Here is a 19,822-nt window from a genome sequence, read left to right as displayed (position 1 = left end):
CCTGGTGGAAAGATTATTGTTGGCTGGCTGGCTGCTGCTTCGTCTTCTTCTGCTACAACGTAAAGTCAATCCACCCGTAAAGATGTATATTTCTTTCCGAAGCTTCGGGCGCAGTAAACGTCTGCCCAAAAGCCGGAGAAGCAATAACAACCAGAACGGAACTCCGCGAGGGCCCATTAAGATCCACCCCCAAAAAACCGTCGGTGAATCGTTTTTTTTTCCTGGGTCGCTTTAAGCAGTGGAATTTTTAGTTCTGAGGTTGTGATAGCAGCCACCACCGCTTGCTCTTATTTACCTTGAAGACAAAACGGGCTTGGATTGTTGGTGAGTCGTGTTGGGAGTGAGCCAAAAACTGTTTTATTGTGTCGTATAAAATTTAACGCTTATAAAGTCAGTCTTACCATAAACACATGGTGATGGATATTTGCATTCTAAAGCAGAATCGGAAGTGAAGAATCATTTTCATTCGGAAGGAAGAGTGTATTAAAAGGGAGTAAGGTATAATTAAGAGATCGTTCAGCAAGACTGTCTTTACTTTTTTGTATTATTTTTGGGAAAAAGAATTTTGAAATTTATCATTTACGATGTCTTATTCGGAGTCATGAAGTTATGAGCTTTAAGATATTACCAGAAGTGTATAAGGCATTTGCTTAATAGCCTTGTTCACGACTGAAAAGCTTAGGTATCTTCTTGATCAAGAAAGAGCAGCCTTAAACCAATATAGACCTAGTCGCACTGTTTCAACTTTATTGTGGACAACAAGAACAATGGACAGTATGGTGGCCAAGGCAATGACAGCGTCCATATTCAGATAGCACAGCCGGGAATCAAATCGCTTGCAGAGCTACTCGTACGGGAAGTCAAGTTAAGGATAGAAAAGGCAGAATGATGGACTATTTAATAGATTAATTGTACCTCAAAAACTAGGTGACCAAAAACCTTTGACACATTGGAGGAAAATGAAGTAAAGTAAAGGAAAATCAAAGCAATTTTTATTCGATACGTGAATCCAATGTATAGGACTGCCTCTTTAGTTTTATATCTGCATAAGTATAAGCTTGCTGCTGATTCGTCGGATCTCACGATGTAGTATAGTTTAGTATGGTCCACCAAGTACTCTGTAGGATGCAGTTTACGGTTGTAGAATCTTTATTTTTTGACTGTTTGACTGACTGTTTGACAGCCTTAGGCTGTAAACTTCACAACCATCTACTTACTTACTTATCAGGCGCTACAACCGCTTTGCGGTCTTGGCCTGCTGCAACAATCCTCGATACCGCTCACGGTTCAGCGCTGTCGTCTGCCAATCCGTTATCCCGGCCGTTCTGGCGGACGCATCAAGGCCATCACTCCATCTCAATTTGGGCCTACCACGCCTCCTCTGTCCTTGTGGACGGCCTAAAAGGACTTTACGGGCTGGGTCGTCCGGTGTCATTCTTATGACGTGACCAGCCCACCGGAGCCTGGCGAGTCTAATGCGCTGTACGATAGTGAGATCATCGTACAGCTCGTAGAGCTCGTCATTGTAGCGGCTCCTCCATTGTCCTTCCACACATACGGGGCCAAAAATCCTTCTGAGCATCTTCCTCTCGAACGCGGCTAAGAGGGCTTCGTCAGTCTTGGACAGAGCCCATGTCTCAGAGGCGTATGTGAGTACTGGGACTATAAACGTTCTGTACAGTCCCAGCTTCGTCCGTCGCCACAGGTACTTAGAGTGGAGAAGTTTCCTCAAGCTGTAGTATGACCGGTTGGCAGCCAGCACCCGTGCGCTTAACTCAACATCAATGTTGTTGTCGGTGCTGACTTTTGACCCCAGATAGGCGAAGTTTTGGACGACTTCGAAGGTGCGGTCACCTATCTGTACATCACCCCTGCGTAAATCAGGCCGCTGGGGTGCCACCATCATTTTGGTTTTCGCCTCATTAATCTCCAACCCGAGGTTCTGTGCCGCACGCTCGATCCTTTGATAAGCTTCTGCTACATAGGAGAGCCTCAAACCAATGATGTCTATGTCATCAGCGTATGCCAGGATCGGGATTGACTTATAGAAGATGGTCCCCGAAGTTTCCACCTCTGAGTCACGGATGGCTCTCTCTAGCGCCAGATTGAAGAGGAGACAGGCGAGCCCATCTCCCTGGCGCAGGCCCTTGGTGGTAGCAAAGGGCCCTGAGAGTTTTCCATCCACCTTCACCTGGCATGTGATGTTGGCCATTGTCATTCGTACAAGCCTGGTAAGCTTATCCGGGATTCCAAAAGAGCTCATTGCGTCGTACAGTTTTACCCTGGCTATGCTGTCATAGGCGGCTTTGAAATCAATGAAGAGATGGTAGGAGTGGAGCTGCTGCTCCGCCATCTTCTCCAAGATTTGCCGCATCGTGAAGATCTGGTCAGTGGTTGATTTTCCGTTTCGGAATCCTCTCTGATAGTTTCCGACTATCTCTTCAACGAATGGGACAAGTCGATCTTGTAAGATAAGGGAGAAAATCTTGTAGGCGGTATTCAACACCGTAATACCCCTGTAGTTGCTGCACTCTAGCCTATCTCCCTTCTTGTATATGGGATAGATGATGCCAAGATTCTAATCACAAGCCATCGATTCGCTATCCCATACCTCAGTAATAATTTGATGAATTTCCTGTTCGAGTGTAGCATGATTTCATCACAACCATCTATCAAGCTGTAATTCTCGAAAATGCGTGCGAGGTCCTAGCATGTTCGACTCGGTCGTTCGGTTGGACTCGAATTGCTATACGTTATTCGTAGTGTCTGTGGTCGCTTCACAGTTCATCAAATGTTTCAGGGAACTACCAAAGAAGATGGACGGGGCTCTTATACTCGAAAAATTATTTCAAAAGTTTATTTGACAATCCTTGGTTAGTTCTGGAGCACGCGGCATCTCTTGCACCTTGTTATATTCGAGATCTGCTCGAGATGAAATTGCAAATCTGGTGGTGATTCTGAAAGGCCATCCTTCAAAGGAGAGACTATCAGACAAAAACTCATTTCAATGGATTAGACTCTGAACACCTCAATGTCTGAAAGTACCTTACTAACTCTCTTTATTTTCCAATACTCTTCTCTTAAAACTCCCCAACAGTTAAAACCACTGACGTGGAAGCAATCGAGGACCAGCAGGCCACCCTTTACTGTCCGCTACTAGCATCGAACCGCGACAAAATCAATATGGTGCTGTGGTTTCGCGACAACGCCGGGATCCCTTTGTACAGGTAAGTGATATCCTTTTCACGCTGCTGCACAGTTTAATCCTGCCCAGTGTTAAGTAAGGGTCGGGCTAGTAGCTCACCATATCAAGCAAGAAATGGTCACCAGGGCACCAGGGGGCTGGAACAAAGAAACGACCATCGTGGTCATGTTTCACTTCAATCCTGCACTTCCGCATCGATCAAAGTCATCCACTCCGGTCCGGTGTGACGAAGCTCGGCTTCAGCTTAGTTTGTTGCCACGGGTTTGTAAAAATACTTCTCTCCCATATCGAGCAGTTTACTTTGTTGCCTGCCAGCACCGTAGTCCATCTGACACCGCAACCCACTCCCTCGGTCGCTGCAACCGAAAGCGATGGAAAATCAATCGAGAAATTGCCCTTCACATGCAGCAGCAGCAGCAGCAGCCTTCACTAATCCTTCACCGGCAGCGGCTCAGCTTCGGGAGGGGTTTTATGTTTTCGCTTTTATTATGCGGCGAACGAACCTCATTTTACACTTCATGAAATATAAAACTAAGCTTTGCAGCAGCGGAAGTTTTCTTGGTGGCCTGCCGAAAATCCACATTTTTCTCCAAGAAGGTTTCCTGCAAGGGCTCGGATAGAGAAATATCGAGCTTAACCCGATATCCTTCTGAGGGCTTGAGTGTGTGCATCAAGAGCAGGGAGAACCGAGCCATGGAACATAAATATTCCCTTGGGAGCATGGTTTCAGTTTTGCCCCACCGTTTTTTTTTTCTCCCCAGAAGAACCTTCGTTGCAGAGCGCAATGCAGTGCATTCAGGACTGAAGCTGCACATCGCTTCAAGGTGGGAATGTGTTTTCTTGATTTTCCGGGCTTACTTCTGGTGTGAGGAGCTTCTTGAGCTTCCGATTACATGACATTTCGTGTGCTTGAATGCAAACGGTAGTACGATGGAAAATTGATGACTTTAAGCCCTACTGCACGATGCCAGTTTGTAATGCATCTCAGGTAACAAATCGATTACAAATCGTTGCAAGGAACCTCAGGAAAGGATGTCAACGTGGGAAATTTATTCATCAATTCTCTCTTGAAAAATAGCTGAAGAATTTTCCTAAAATTTAAGAAATTTGCTCCTAAATAAAAATACCAGCTTCAACTTAGCTTAATCAACTCGTTCAAGCTAACGATTAACACCCTTAATTCACTCACTCTGACTCAGTGTTGTTTTTTCCGTTTTGCTAAATGCCCGTGCCTCGTCCCGCCAGATAACGAACCCGGTACGAGCGCAAAAACGGAAATGATAATAAAAAAGATAACAATTTATATAAAATCACTTGGGCGGACAATTTCCCGCACGGATTTCCTGCGCTTTTTCCATGTGAAACGAGCGAATCGAAAAGCATCCTTAGATAACAAAACAAACATCGGTGCTGGCAGAAGGGGCAGGTCAGTGGAATAGAAATGATTGCCCCTTTTTCCACTCCAATTTTCCTTGATTTTCCCCTCTTCCCAGCTCGTAACAGAATCATGGTTGGCAATAGCCCTTCCGTTTAAGCATCTGGGTGGAAGTAAATGGTCCAAATGTGGCAGTGGTGTTGGTGACCAGCACAACCCATTACTGACACTCACCAGTAGAAGTAGTAGTTCTGGGTCACTTACCGAGCGGAGATTACTGTGTGACAATAAGTGGGGGGGGGGGGGGAAACCCGAGCGGATGGCATAAAGTGGATGGCAATCGAGACAAGGGAGCGAATATTTTTCTCTATCAACTGGTACGGATTATTTCATTGTTCCAGAAGCCATCACCAGGGTTTATCATGGGGCACATCCTGCCAACAGGGAAAAAATGGGGTGTGGAGAAATTCGGTTAGAGCTAGAGAGAGAGAGAGAGAGTTCTACCCTAACTCGTTCATTGTTTGGCGTTTGGGACATATCTTCCTCGCTTCATGAAAACCTCGCGTTCGTATGGAACAGAGCGAATCTCTATTAAACGACATTCCGACGATACGACAATGAAACGGATAACTCTAGCCAGCTTTCCAGCTGAAGCCAGCTTGATATCTAGATGCTGGGGCAGTTCTTTTTTTTCCCCCGCTCCGGATCGTTTTCATAGTTTTGTAAAGCGAACAACTGCTCTGTGGAAACGTTAAGCTCCCGAGCACTATTGGCCTGGTCCCCGTATCAAAACAAACGATATTGGAGGTCGTAAAACTAGAAGGAAAACGGTCATGGTCGTGGAAAAAAAGGGCACCATGCGCCATTAGTAGAACGAACCAGAAGGGATAAAGTTTTGGGAAAATCCTCGTTCGAAGGTAATTATCGTCTTGCGGTGATGAAAATCTTAAACGGAGATAAATTTGTGGAAAGTACGAGTTTCCTAGTGTGCTGCAGAATGTATTATTTGTTTCGCTTTAACTTGGTCCCCCTGTTTAACCTGATTGCAGTCTCGATGTGCGGGGGAAATCGCTCAACGATGCTCAACATTGGTCCGCGCCGCAGGTGTTCGGTCCACGTGCTCGTTACGTGATCGAAAGTGATCCAGCATATTTGGAATTGAACGTGAGTTGCCCTTCTCTCTTTCTCTCGCATTATGTTGTGTAAATATTACGAAACCCGAGTCCAATTGTGTGGAAAACTCGTTATCCCAATGCTCTTTCTTCTTTTTTTTTATTCTAACCCGGAAACAGGAAATTAAACGTCACGATCAGGGAATTTACCGTTGCCGGGTTGACTTCCAAAACAGCCAAACGCAAAGCTTCCGCTTCAATCTCACCGTGATTAGTAAGTACATTTGGGGTGTTTTAGTACGAACATTTACTAAACTATCCTTCAACAGCTAAAGAGCAACATGAATCTCTCGCTTACACATCTTTCCCATTTCTTCTTATTTTACGGGTACATTAAACTATGGCACACACCGCATTACAGTACCGCCATCGCAACCCGTAGTTCTAGATCGCTGGGGACGTATCATAAATAGTACAATAATAGGACCAAAGGAGGAAGGAGATGATATACTGCTGACGTGCCGGGTGGTTGGAGGTAATTTATGTTAATTTACTGTCTTCTCCTGGAGCAAAAGAAAAATCTCAACTTCGCTCTGTTTAAAGTACCAGTGTGCCAACTGTCGCACATGAATATTAGATTGTTCCTTTATGATGGGACTTAAATTTTAACTTTGTATTACGTATTTATGGTCCTCTCATTGTAAGTTATGTAACATTTCGAAATTAATTTATAGCTTTAAGTTTTACACTATGAATTTTTATCTTTCTACAGCGATTGAACTCTTTTATTTAACTCCATGATCTTAAACTTGCTTAAAGATAAAAAATAGCATGCGTTCGTTGTACTACTGTTAATCAATTGTCCCAGTGACTCTCAAGACTTCCAGATTCCAAATATTTATTCGTCTCTTCAAGTATTTAGAATTCTTTTGATGTTCCTTGCTCAACTCACTTTGATATCTCTAAATATTTAAAACATCTTGAGCAATCCATGTTTGAAGCATGTATGATTTGTTCGCTAAGTGGTTCAGAATCGCTTATTGTTTCTAAACATGTAGACATTTGTTGTATTGACTGAAGAAGACTGTTAAAAAAATCAAATTTGACAGGCTTTACACAGTCATTAGGTGGTGGTATATGTGACAACGGCCCCGGTCTTCACACGACAGGATCGGGGTTCAAATCTCATCTGGGTCGCTGCCCAATAGTGAGGACTGGCTGCCCAACCATGTAGTATCGATAAGTCTAGTAAGCCAGAAATGGCAGACATGACCTAAGAGGTCGTTAAGCCAAGAAAGAAGAAGATTTACTCTAGTAAGACTTTTTATAAGTTTTAACTACACTATTACCTAACAATAAAGGCCACAGAGCTACGCATTTTCGCCTGAAGTCCGCTTGGCTTTACATGATTCTTTGTTGAAATGATATTAGGTCTTATGATTAGGACTAACGGATGTTATTGATGATTATTATATGTTCCAGTATTTTTTTTTTTGTCAATTTTGCGTTTTACTCAATTTATTTAAATCTAAAAATTTTATGCCTGTCAGTATGGCCAGACCTTCCTTTATGAATAAATATTTTTTTCCTTAGTATTCCCGTAGACTTTGGAGAAATTTTTTATTGTAATTAAAGATTAAGTCACCTCGTATTCTTATTTTTATTCGATAATTGATATGACAACTACGAAAACTTACTGTCAATTTCTTCTTCTTCGGTGGCACTACAACCTCGAAAGGTCTCGGCCTGCCATTTCTGGCTTTCTGTGACTTAGTTTTACCCGTAGTAAAGTAGTCAGCCTTACGTACGGGGAGGCGGTCTGGATAGAATTTGAACCCCGGCCCTGCCGTGTGAAGACCGGCGCCGCTGTCGCCTCGGCCACCGGACCGCTCCAACTGTAAATTTACCAAGGATTAAACAACACTCATCTCTCGTTCAAACCTGCACCAAAAGCACAAGCAAACGAATAACTTTAATTGACTCCAGAAAGAACCGCGTGATAGAGCAGGAAGTCAAAATAGTAAAAAGGCCAAAAATAAAACTACCCAACGGCAAAAGCAAATCTGCTTTATTCTCCCCATCCCATTTTTTATTTTGGTTTCATTCACCCTTCAAACTCAAACATAAAAATTGTGAACAAACAGTACAGAAAACAAAAAAAAAATCACAGTGAAAAGTTGATCTGGCACCAGCGAACCCCCCTGGCGGGCGGTGTTCGCAGCAGCAGCGAGCGTCATTCGAGCGTACTTAAAAGTTTAAAGTCGACTGCAGATGTTTCACGGTCTGGCAAGCTTTGCTAGCCCTGATATTTGTTTGGTCTATTATTTCAGACCCTGGCAATGCAATGGTGAGAAAAATGGTTTGTTGCCTTACTGGCTGAAGGGCGGTGGGAGGGGGTGTTGAGGGAAAAAATCGGAAGGAAAATCCTTCTGGGTACCATTTGAATGGAATGGGGAGTAAGTTCACCAGTAACTAGAAAGCTATAGAGCACACACTTTTAGTTTGTCAGTGTGCCAATCGAGTTTTGATGTCGGGAAATTGCTTCCGAAAGGTGGTCGAATTTTAACACACGTTTTTTTTAAGTTAAGCCAAAAACTGACTTGAGACTACACGTACAGAAGCATCATAACTTTAAATGACTTAAAACGTTAGCAATCTTTTCTCGGTCGGGAAAAACTTTCTCACCGCGCACACCTACGGAGAAGAAGCGCTTCGAAAAGTCCTAATAGTTCAAGCGAAAGGAACCGACGGTTGGTTTGGTAGAAATGCTGCTCCAACCCACGTACACGTACGCAACTCTCAAGCTAACGATTTTATAATTCTATTGAAAGGCAAAAGCTTTTGCATCCAACCGAACAGATAATGCCGACCGAGGCGACCGAGGGCTCATCCGAGCGGTGTATGTTCTTCGTCGGAAGGAAATGTGAATTTAAACGGTGCAATGGATTTGCATACAAATTCAACATTGATTGAATAGCAAAGCGAAGAGAGCGTGTGCCGAAGCAAAAGCAGAAGCAAGCAAAAAATTCCAGGTTCACTAAAGTGGAAAACGGGTGCTGACGTAGAAAGAATTTTCATTTTCTCCTTCGCTTTGGAAGTTCTTGTTGGGTAAGAGAGGACAACTTTCTAGCAGAAGCAGATTTTTTTACCAAAAAAACAGAAAAAAAGAAGAGATAAAAAAGGAAAAAACTTATCAAGTTTTACTTAAAATCTAAAAATACAAATAAAAACACATTTAGCAAAGACAAGAACCACTTCCACTTCCATCTTCATTAATGCTCCTTCAGCAGTGTGTGTGTGTGTGTGTGTGTGTTTGATTTTAATTGATTTTTTTGTTGTCTTCCTTCATCTATACAAAAGTAGTTTTTTCCGTACAGCATTTGTTTCAAGTAGTATCTCTCTCATTTCTCCTATTTTCTCCCTCTTTCTATCTCCATCTCACCCGATCCGGCCCGCTTCAGGCAGACCGCAGCCCGATGTGCTCTGGTTCATCAACGATAATCTAGTGGATAATCAGATCGAACAGAACACCGGAAACATTATCGAAAATCGTCTGCTCTGGACATCCGTCCAGCGGCACCATCTGCACTCGGTCTTCACCTGCCAGGCATCGAACACGAAGCTGATGCAGCCCCGCACGAGCAAGTTTGTGCTCGATATGTACCGTAAGTGTTTTTGCAAAACCGACACCCTGATGCAACGGACAGGAAGATCCGAGACGGTTTCCGGAGTAGCGAATCCGGAAGAAGAAGTAAACGGGGAAACGGAAACGGAGCTATCACATTTTGTTCACAATTTTGCTCGCATGATTGAATGCTGTACGTAGAGATACAGGTTCATTTGCAATCGGAAATCTTCAATGACGCTTACCGATGGGGATGCTATTTTCTGAGAAGTTTTGCTTGGAAGATTGACGATGTCCCAAAGGACGCTTTGAGTTATTCCTTTCATAATAAAACTATTTATAGCTAAACGTTTTATTAATTCATCTATGGATAAGCATCTGTGGACGGTTAAACGAATGCCCACGGATAATCCGTCCTGGAACCGAGCAAAATCGGTGGAATAGTATACAATAGGTGATTTGAAATGTGAGCTATAAAAAAGCTTATTAACTGTTAAAACTAAAGTTTCCAAATCAATAGAAAAGTCACCATTTGCATCTTATTTTTGTAAACTAATTAATAAATTTCAATGAAAATTCTGAAAATGATAATAATCGGAGAAAAACAATTCTCTTTAATAATCGATGTTGACATGTTAAAATCCACGGATGATCCACTCAGAAGATCCGGGCGAAATGAGCGAGGCGAAATAGTAAACAACCTCCAAGTGAATACTAGAACGAACTTACTAAAATTTTAAGCTTATTTTCGAGCAACCGCTGAGTAGCTTTATCGGCCTTCTGTAAAGGTCGAACAGTATAAACAAAACGCTTAAATCACAACAACATTCATCTAAACCACTTTCCGAAGCAAGCAATTTCTCATTCCGTCCGTGGTGCGTCCATTTATACAGAAAATTAAACATCCGTTTGGGGCCTTCGCAAACAAAATGGCTCAAATCCTGTCTTATCGTAACCAAACACACACACACGCACACACACACCCAAGAGCTCTCTCTCTCTCCCTCTCTCGCAACTGCCCCGAAAACTTCACTAACCGCAAAATGCTTTCCATTTTCCGCACGACGCCCACACCCCGGCCAGTAAAACCGTTGGTGGTGAACATTCTGAACGCAACGGAATCGCTTGCCGCCCACAAAGAGTACCAGATCGTCTGTCAGTCAACTGGGGCGCGCCCGAACGCGGTCATCCAGTGGACGAAGGGCAAGAAGACGCTGAAGCGCGTCAAGGAGCACTCGATCCGCAACACCACCTACTCGGTGCTGACGTTCGTGCCAACGGTCGAGGACGATGGGCGGCTGTTGGGATGCCGGGCCCAGAACCCGAAGGTGGCCGGCCTGTTCCTAGAACACTTCCAAAACATCAGCGTACACTGTGAGTATACGCAGCTTAAAGACATCCGTTTCGGTTTATCTGAGTGAAGAATATGTATGTGTGTGTGTCTGTTTCTTTGATGAATCTGCCCAGATCCGCCGGTAGTTGTGCTGCAGCTCGGTTCCACACTCGCTATGGACGACATCAAGGAGGGTGACGACATCTACTTCGAGTGCAAGATACAATCCAATCCGTCATGGCGAAGGTTAACCTGGTTACACAATGTAAGTACTGCCGAAAATTGCCCGCCTTGTGGCTGAGGCATTCCAGTGCTCTGCCAAACAGTGCAACCCTATGTTTGATGACAAACGTTGCATTCCTTGCACCGCAATAGCTTCCATTTCAATTGCTGCTCCAGCACGTGGTGGCATTACCGGGCAAGAAAAGCGGCAATACGGCGATTCCTTGGAATTATGGTTATTATACTGTTCGATCACGTACGCCGCATCATTTAGCTTTGCAGTACGTACAATAGTACGCTCTCGGGTTGGGAACGGAATTCCTTTACAGACATTCAAACAGAATTCCGTTGTACATGTGGTTCTCTAGCTCAGAATCATCGTGCCATCACGATCAACCTCATCATCATCATCGTCATCATTCTCCTCATCGCAAAAGAAAACTCCCCCCGCGGAATGTTCCGAGAAAGGAAATGCTCTGTCCCAACAATCCGGTCGGTTCGGTCCCAATGCGCGACAACCTCAATTACATCAAATTTGCATAAATTTAGCCGACGAAACACTGTTCGGTCTGGTACACTAAAATGATTCCGCCTTCTGTCAATAACCACAAACTCCCTCCCCCCCGAGATGGGTGATTTGTATCCGTCCTCCGCACAATAGTGCTCCAGAGAGGATGTTGGGGGTTTCACGAGTGCCAGCGAGCTCTCAATTAGACTCGCTACCGTGCCAGTGTATTGCATTTACCGAAAACCACCCGAGTTGACTAATTTGCTCCGATATAGTTTCATCCTCAAACAACCAATAACCTCGCACGCTTCGAGGTCTAGTCGATGGCTGTTGATATTGATGAACCCCTCGCTCACCAATCATGATTTTACGACGTTCTCTGTTTAATCAATTTCATCGGCAGGGAGTGCAGCTACCTCAGAACTCGTCCTCGACGAAAATTGTACGCTCGAACCAGAGTCTGGTCATACAGAAGGTGACGCGGTACTCGAGCGGTTCGTACCAGTGCGGCGCACTCAACTCCGAGGGCGAAACGCTCAGCAATGAGATCGTGCTCAACATCAAATGTAAGTTGGGTTGATTCAGGGGGTAATTTGTCAGACTAAAATTTCATGAATTGTTCAGATAAAATTTGCCCATTTCCTATTACTTTTACTAACTGATCCGAATTGAATTGTTCGTTTTTTCTCTTAGAAATAAACAATGAGTCACAATTAATGGTAATTTTGATTTTCATTTTCCGACTTTTTCTCTACCCCTTAAAGATGTTCCTCTCTGTGCTACGGACAAGATCATTAGCATCGGTGTGTCACTGGACGAAACAATCACCGTTAGTTGCGATATAATCACGCATCCACTGGCCAGGTAGGGATAAGCCAGGAAGGAAGGAAGCAGTTCCAGAAGGAGCAAAATTCCGAACGCCTCCCTTCCTCTTCTCGATATCCACACCCAACAACACCTTACACACACCATTCTCATTTGTCTCCCATCCATTCTCTCTCTCTCGCTCTCTCCCACTCATTAGCAAGTTTTACTGGCGGTTCGAAAACTCGGAAGAGGTGCTGGAAATCGAGCAGCATCGATTTTCCAGCAACGGTTCATCGAGCCAGCTGCACTACACGCCGGCCAGCGAACAGGACTACGGTACGCTGTCCTGCTGGGGCACGAACGAGATCGGCACCATGGCGGAACCGTGCATTTTCCACCTGATTGCCGCCGGTACGGATGCAAGCACTTATTTCTGGTTTGCCTCGGTTGTTTGCCGGGTTCCCCGTTCCTATTTTTTCCCCCTCCCCAACGACGCTTTTGTTCGATTGTATGTGTGTGCGTGTGTACTCCTCACTAGCGAGCACCAGTTTGCATCTCATGAATAATGGAGGAAAATTGCAGCTCGTGTTTGTCTGTTCTTTCTGGGTTTTTTTTATTATAACGCAACCGACTGCGATGCGAGCTTGATTGGCCTCATTTTCCGGGATGAGAAGAATTAAAAGAGGGAGAGAAAAAAAAAACAAGCATTACGAGAAATTTATGTTGTTCTCATCATGCAAATTGCATGATAATTCTGCTTACTGCTTTCATGCTGGATACATGCTGGATCATTTCGTCACAGGGCTGCCCACCTCGGTCATCAACTGTTCGTGGCGTAACTTCACCAACTCGTTCGAGGTTAACTGCCACCAGGGCTATGATGGTGGGTTGAAGCAATCGTTCGTCCTAGAGATGCTGTCGAGCCGATATCCGGGACATAGGTGAGGACCATTTCCAGGAGAAAAAGGAAACTTCTCCAAGTGTCCTGACATTGGAACTCTCTCCACAGCATCAATCTCACCAACTCGGAGGAACCCATCTTCAGCATCACCTCCTTTGACCAGCTCCGCCAACAACTCCCGACCGGTGGCCACCGCTCGCCGGACTCACTCAAGCTGTACGTGTACTCGATCAACCAGAAAGGTCACAGTCCGCGTATCTTCATAGCCGATCTGTTCCTGCCGGCCACCCTGGAAGATCCCGCACCGACCCATGACCCCAAGTCCACCCTGCTGACGCCGATCCTGATCGGGCTGTTCCTAACCATCGTACTGATCATCGTCATCATCATCGTTAGAATTTATCTGAAATCGAAAAGACTTAAACAAAATATTAATAAAGAAAAGCGATACACGGAAGAGTCGAAAAACACGCTGCTGCTGGTCGACATATCGAAGGTATGTAAGGCTTCCTTATCTGCTTAAAGTTTCGTGGATAAGTTTGCCGTGAAAACTTTCTGTCTTTTTTTCTTCGTTTATTTCCCAACGCTAGAAGGACAAACCCACGAAAACCACCAAATGGATGAACAACGTTGGGAGCAGCATCAAAACGAAAACCAAGGTCGAAACTATCGACGACGAGCAGGATCCCGATCTGATACCGGTAAGCTTACGACGGTTGAGTTTTCCAACTTTCTCCCTTCTGTTGAGGTTAGGAGTGTGTGGAGTTTTAACAGCGGGCAAAACCCTGTCAAGCACTGCCACGGGCTACGATATCGGTTTGACAAGGAGAAGTTTCCCAAAGAACCATTCATGTGTTGTCATGTTTTGTTTTCTGTGCTCCGTATCCACCTGCAGTATCCACGACTGACGGACATACACCAGGAGGAGCTGATTCCGATCAACTCGTCCGGTTCCGCATTTGCCATCAAGCAGCACACGGTTGCGCATTCGCCGCTGGAGGGCGAACCGGACAAGGCCGGTCGGGATAAGGGCCCGGATCGGTTTTACCATCAGCAGGTCAACCATCACGCCCATCAGCCCATCATCGTTGCGTCCGGCAGCTCGTACCGGGACGAGGAGATCTCCGAGGCGGAAATCAACCTGAAAGGAATTGAAGACTTCCTAATGACAAACCGAGTGCCGGAAAGCTGTGTGTGATATCGATCGAATCGCCAAAGCGATGAACTCGGTGAGGTTCTCTCCTTCACGCTCCCCTTTTCGGATGGTCAGGTCACAGTGGGTGCGCAAAAAAATCTACGCTGCTGCTGTTCCTGTGTGTCGTCTTTGTACGATCAGGATTGGATTGATTCAATTTGTGCTGTCCATCATTCGTACAAGGGGGTTTTTCTTTTGGTTTCACAAAAGTTGCTCAATTCGTACACGTCGTGAGTGGTGGAGAAGGAAGCAACAGCAAAAACAAGCTTCCCGAAGTTACTTCTGGCCAACTCATGGCAGTGCATTAAATCAAAAAGTTAGTTTTTGTTTCTTCCACTTTCATTCGCTCTGCTAAAAAGGAAATGGAAAATTGAAGTGTGCTGGGTACAAAGTAAAAGCTCGCTTTCTTCTGTTGCTCCACTTTCTTAAACAAGAAGAGGGGGAAAACAAAAATACACAATTCATTGGGCGAAATTTCTTTTTAATTTTAAAGCTGTACAAATCTGACCGGATGAAGCTGTTGGAATAGGGAGTTGTAAAAATAGTTCGGGCCCGGTGGGCTATCAGAACTTCAAGTAGTAGCCCGTCGTGGCCCAAGCTCAGCTACAGTAAGCGATACATAATACTTAATCTTGGACCCTTTCAATGTAAAAAAAAAACAAAGCGCAAACGCAAAGCAAAAAACCAAAAACTATATTACAAGTAAGCAAAGCAAGCTGACCGAATGCAAGCCGCATCACCGAACTCGAACGCAACGAAACGGAAGCTTGAGCGGGAGAGAAAGTTTCTCGCCCAAGGGGCAAAAAAAAACCCCTCTTGATGGGTTGAGTAAGGAGCGTGTAGTTAATAATCGAAAACAAAAAGCTCTATTCAATATGGACGTGTACCTTAAACTAGGATCGAATCGTTAATCGAACGGTGGAGTGTTTAACTGTACTGCTGCTCGGGCGAGAGCATTATTATTATTGTCGATTGATTGATCCATTACGTTTACTTTTATTGGTCATATTCTAAATATTATTATTGTAATAAACGACAAAAAAAACACTCACACACGGTAAGTGACATTGTTTGTATAATAAAGAATTTTTCAATAAAAAAGAGGTAAAATATGGCTAATTTTTTTATGAAAAACATTATAGTTGAAGGATATTTGAAGGAACTATGGAGGGTAGTTAAGACAATCATTTTTTTAGTTAAGTCGACTAACACTTTTACTTTATCCCATGCTTAAATTCTTCTTTATTAAATGTTTATTAAATTTCCTAACAAAAAGGATCATAATTCCCAATCCATTTAAGCAGGTTTCTCCACCTGAACCGATTCATGCATAAAACACAACCCCATAAATTATCGATCGACAGCTTGAAGGTAAGTGTTCAACGAGCAACGTGCAAAAAACACCCAAGCATGGCAGTGTCGTCCCAACGCTTACCAATCTTTTCCGAAAGTTCAAACGCCCGGAAAGTTTCTTAATGTGAACCCCGGGATCGGGGTTTTTTTTGTGTCTTTACCCAATCATCTCTTCCGGCACACCAATTTTGTGGGGTTTGATCGGGGAAGCGACCAACAAAACCCTTTTCTCTTCGAATTCACTTTCCCGAGATCCCTTTTTTTGCTCAATTTTTCCTTCCATTTTGGCTTGTTCTATAAAGTGGAGGACGGTTTGCTGCTGCTGGTTGTAACCTCAAAAAGGTTGGCCATGTTCTGGAGACAGAAAACACAATCCCTACTCATCTTACCTGTTGAACCTGTTGATTGTCTAGCACCCGGGGGAAAAAAGGAGGGTGAAAGCGAAAATAAGGGATGTCCATTGGATCACGTTAAGGGGTTATTTGTTTCATTTCGTTCGCCGGGTACATGGCATCCCGGGTTCGATATGTAAACAATTCTGCTGCGGCCACATTTATTGTGAAATGAGATAGCGTCTTTGCGGGATGAAGGAAGTAGAACCTCAATTATATAAATCATCATGCGAAGATGAGATAAAAATGGGCGGCCTTTACAAGATACTTAGCGAGTGATCGGAAGGTTAAACTAGGTTATCGAAAGTGTTGGGTTTTATCTTCACTCTTGAGAGTCTTTGTGAGACCTTCATTGTGGAAAAAATCCTGTTACTTCGTGGAAAATTTGGGAACTATATTTACATGAATTTACTTCCTGGAAACATCCAATATACAACTCCATGGTGTCAGCTCCTGTTATCGATAAAGCATCCATTTGACTCTATAAATATACTATCAATATCGTCTTACAATTTCAAAATTCTAAGAATTTGGAGAATCCTTTTGGACAATTTCATATTAAAGCTAAAGCATCCAGATGCTCCATAGAGCCAAGCAAAGTATCACACATTAGTCTAACCTGCCTGGTTTGGTATCTTCACCAAAGGTTCACCAATCGGAAAGAGCAAATGGATAAGAAGAGTAAATAGTGTCCGAAAAAGGTGCCATAATGTCCTTCCCCATCACACCTCTATTACCATACATCGAGGTTACCCATCTCAGCCTAGCAATGGAAATGTTGTGGGATGTACACAAATGCTGTTGGTGATATTGAAGGAACAAACAGCCAGCCACTAGCCAACCCACTGTGTTCATCCACAATCAACACTATCACTGCCCCGGAAGCGGCAGCAGTCATATTCACATCCTGCAGGAACGTTCGGTGGGCGAAAAACGATGGGCAAATATTTGGCCGAACCATCGTTCCATCCCGAATGACCCGATGGCAAACAATCTACCCAGATCTGCCCATCGGATCTGCCCCAGAATTTAATTCAGCATGCTTGTTTTTTTTGTGCTGGGCTGATGGCTAACATTTAGGGATCGCCCTTAAGTGCTAGCTTGAGGGGGTTGTGAAAATCAATGCTTGGCTGGGTGAGTAGGTGAGAGTGAGAGAGTGATAGTTTCTTTCTCCTTTCAGCACATGATGTTGATTGAAAAAGGCTCGCATTGCTTGCTACTATTCATCAAATAAACAAGATTTGGTGGAACTTATATTTGACAGGTTGAAGAATAAAAGCTATGATAAGGTGAACAAATAAAATAAGTAAATAAAATATAAAATACAGAAGATAAAATAAAAAAAGAAGAAACATAATTCATTTCACAAAAATTTAAATCAATTTTTAGCAAGTCAAAGAATGCTGCTACATCAGTCAATAATCACTATTCAGTATCAGTATCTGACTCCGGGCATTCCTAGGCTCTTCAAACCCTTATCTTGAGTCCAATATCCAAAGTCTGAGATCTGCAAATTCAAATGAAGCAGGGATACTGAATCCCAGATCGGAGGATGAACAAATCTGATCTTTGATTTTTGATCTTGGTGGATCTTGGATCTCGAATCTGTAATCTTGAATCTCGAATCTCGGATCTTGGATCTTCTACCTCGGATATTGGTGAGCAAATCAAAACTCAAAGGAAGAAGATATAACGGAACTCAGTTCTTGGATCCTGAATGCCAAACTCTTAATTGCTTAAACTTAGGTATTTTTGTAATATCTCATAGTGAAACGCTTTAGCACTACTACAATCACTACGTACGTCATCTATCTTTCTATATGTATGTCCCTACCCACATATCCCATCCTTGCCCATGTGCTAAATATTCCTCACCACGATGAGCAACGGTTGATCCTTTTTTACACCTGACCTGGCCTGAAACACCTTCCCGACCACTTTCACATTCACTGCAACGTGTTCGGAACGCGTGTCGATTCTACGACTGAACTAGCGCCACGCTCTACCCCACGCCACCCAATCGCCACGAGGCGCGAAATCAGCACACGAAATGTTTAATGCATGATGTATGCTTAATGTACAACACCTGCCACCACGTATGACGTCACGCGGGCCGTCCCAATTCACGGCAGCCAGTGCTGCAGCACATTGAAAGCCGAGGCGTCTGATATAAATTCATAATGAAGTCAATCTGCCGAGCTTTCACACGCATCGGGGTCACTCTGGATCTGATAACTTCTTCCTAGTTGGCCGGGGTGGATAGGCGCCATAGAGTGCATCGAAGCATGACGCTTTTGATTAGCAGTGTGGTACATCAGGTCCACGGCCCAACCAACTACGCTTGATATTGTGCGCTAGTTTGAAATCGTTCGACTTCGAGGGGAGGGAGAGAGAGAGTGAGAGTGTTTTAGCATTCGCACGTTTTCGCACGAGCGACGCTTTCAAGGCACGTAGCCCCGTCGTTTCCATTCGCAACGAAAACCCAATTCGCCACCATCATCGGGGGTATCTGGTTGGCAGGATCAAACGCCAACAACGCGTTTTTGTCGCTTGTTTTCCTTTCGGTTGAAATGTAATCGCATAAACGAATATCTACCCCGTCACACATGAAAGAGATTAATTATTCCGTCTGTAGATGAGCGCGCACATTATCTCGTAATGACATTTACCACCCCAGCCACAGTTGAGTTTTGGCCGCGTGTTAGTTAAGGCGCGTCAGAACAGATCTAACCTGGTCACCTTCCGATTGGGAGGGTGCTGTTACACCATACGTCGTAAGATAGTGGAGTGAATCCGATCTCGGAGGCGGTTCGAAAGATGATGAATGGGTAAAGCTTGACTTTAATTACCAGCCAAGATATGATTAGCCTCGATAGAGTGCAGCGAGAGGCGAGTCGTGGTGGCGTAGCGCATGTGAACGACGGTGGAATTGTGATTTGTATTATTTTATTGCGAAAGCTGGTCCGAGCGGGCTTGGATGGTTTTCCAATGTTCTAGCATAAGATATGTGATCCTGTAGCAACTTATACCGACACTATAGTCCATTAAATGAAGCAAAATTCTGCAAACCAACCTGTACTAATAGAGGTGAAGTAATGCGAGATTATCACACAGTCATCCGAACATTTCGTGATCCATAATTGATGATGCTACCAAGGAAAACTAGAGCGGTAAAAAAACGGTAATAGCAAAACCCTCTGTAATGCTACAAACATCGAATCATTGCCGAACAACGCCTTTTTCGCCCGTTTGCTGATGCAATCAATTATTCCTGGCGCCAGACAAATGATAGACCACGGATGTAACCGTACACCATCCATAACCATCGATGAACCACCCGTGCCACGAAATCCAATCAGAACAACAAATCGAGATATTTTCTCTTGCACCGGTCGTACTCGCTCTTAATAAATCTTTCGCACGCTTTTTTCCCCCACAAAACACCAGGCGTCTCCATCGCTCGCGCGTTCCGTTCGCCACACAGCACCAGGCGTCTCCATCGTATCATTACTTGGCTCGGGGCGACGAGCTGCCTTTCAAACAAAAGCGCAAGGTAGATGATTTCCTTTGGCCGGATCGTTTCCGGTATCTGGTATCGGTACTCGGAAGCATCCACCAGCCAGTGCGCTGATTGGGAGGAAGCATATTGGGAGTTCGGATGGTGGTAATATAATTCCCCGAAGAGAACTTCCGCCGAAACCAATATCGTCGTCGAACAAACCGGAACCGATTGCCATGCGAAGTAAACAGTGTGATTGTGGGGAAATGAATACCGTTTACAATGGGGAAAAACA

At 44.2% G+C, this 19,822-nt stretch overlaps 1 protein-coding gene across 3 annotated transcripts in view; it reads left to right on the top strand.

Annotated features, from left to right (window-relative positions):
- The window catches only part of LOC118509152, a 28,188-nt gene extending 12,860 nt beyond the window's left edge, over positions 1-15,328 (top strand). For all 3 annotated transcript variants that reach the window (XM_036049376.1, XM_036049379.1, XM_036049377.1), the window contains exons 3-16: positions 3,098-3,227; positions 5,630-5,744; positions 5,873-5,966; positions 6,114-6,227; positions 9,154-9,357; positions 10,401-10,691; positions 10,785-10,915; positions 11,784-11,946; positions 12,145-12,244; positions 12,405-12,598; positions 12,990-13,128; positions 13,197-13,584; positions 13,679-13,789; positions 13,984-15,328. In XM_036049376.1, the coding sequence (XP_035905269.1) occupies positions 3,098-3,227; positions 5,630-5,744; positions 5,873-5,966; positions 6,114-6,227; positions 9,154-9,357; positions 10,401-10,691; positions 10,785-10,915; positions 11,784-11,946; positions 12,145-12,244; positions 12,405-12,598; positions 12,990-13,128; positions 13,197-13,584; positions 13,679-13,789; positions 13,984-14,286 (2,477 nt within the window). In that variant the 3' untranslated portion in view covers positions 14,287-15,328. The remainder of the gene's footprint in view (positions 1-3,097; positions 3,228-5,629; positions 5,745-5,872; positions 5,967-6,113; positions 6,228-9,153; positions 9,358-10,400; positions 10,692-10,784; positions 10,916-11,783; positions 11,947-12,144; positions 12,245-12,404; positions 12,599-12,989; positions 13,129-13,196; positions 13,585-13,678; positions 13,790-13,983) is intronic.
- Positions 15,329-19,822: the final 4,494 nt, after the last annotated feature.

Source organism: Anopheles stephensi, chromosome 3 (genome assembly GCF_013141755.1).
Source record: "Anopheles stephensi strain Indian chromosome 3, UCI_ANSTEP_V1.0, whole genome shotgun sequence".
NCBI lineage: Eukaryota > Metazoa > Arthropoda > Insecta > Diptera > Culicidae > Anopheles > Anopheles stephensi.
The sequence above is the reverse complement of the archived record's forward strand: the minus strand, read 5'-3'. Positions and strand labels throughout refer to the sequence as shown.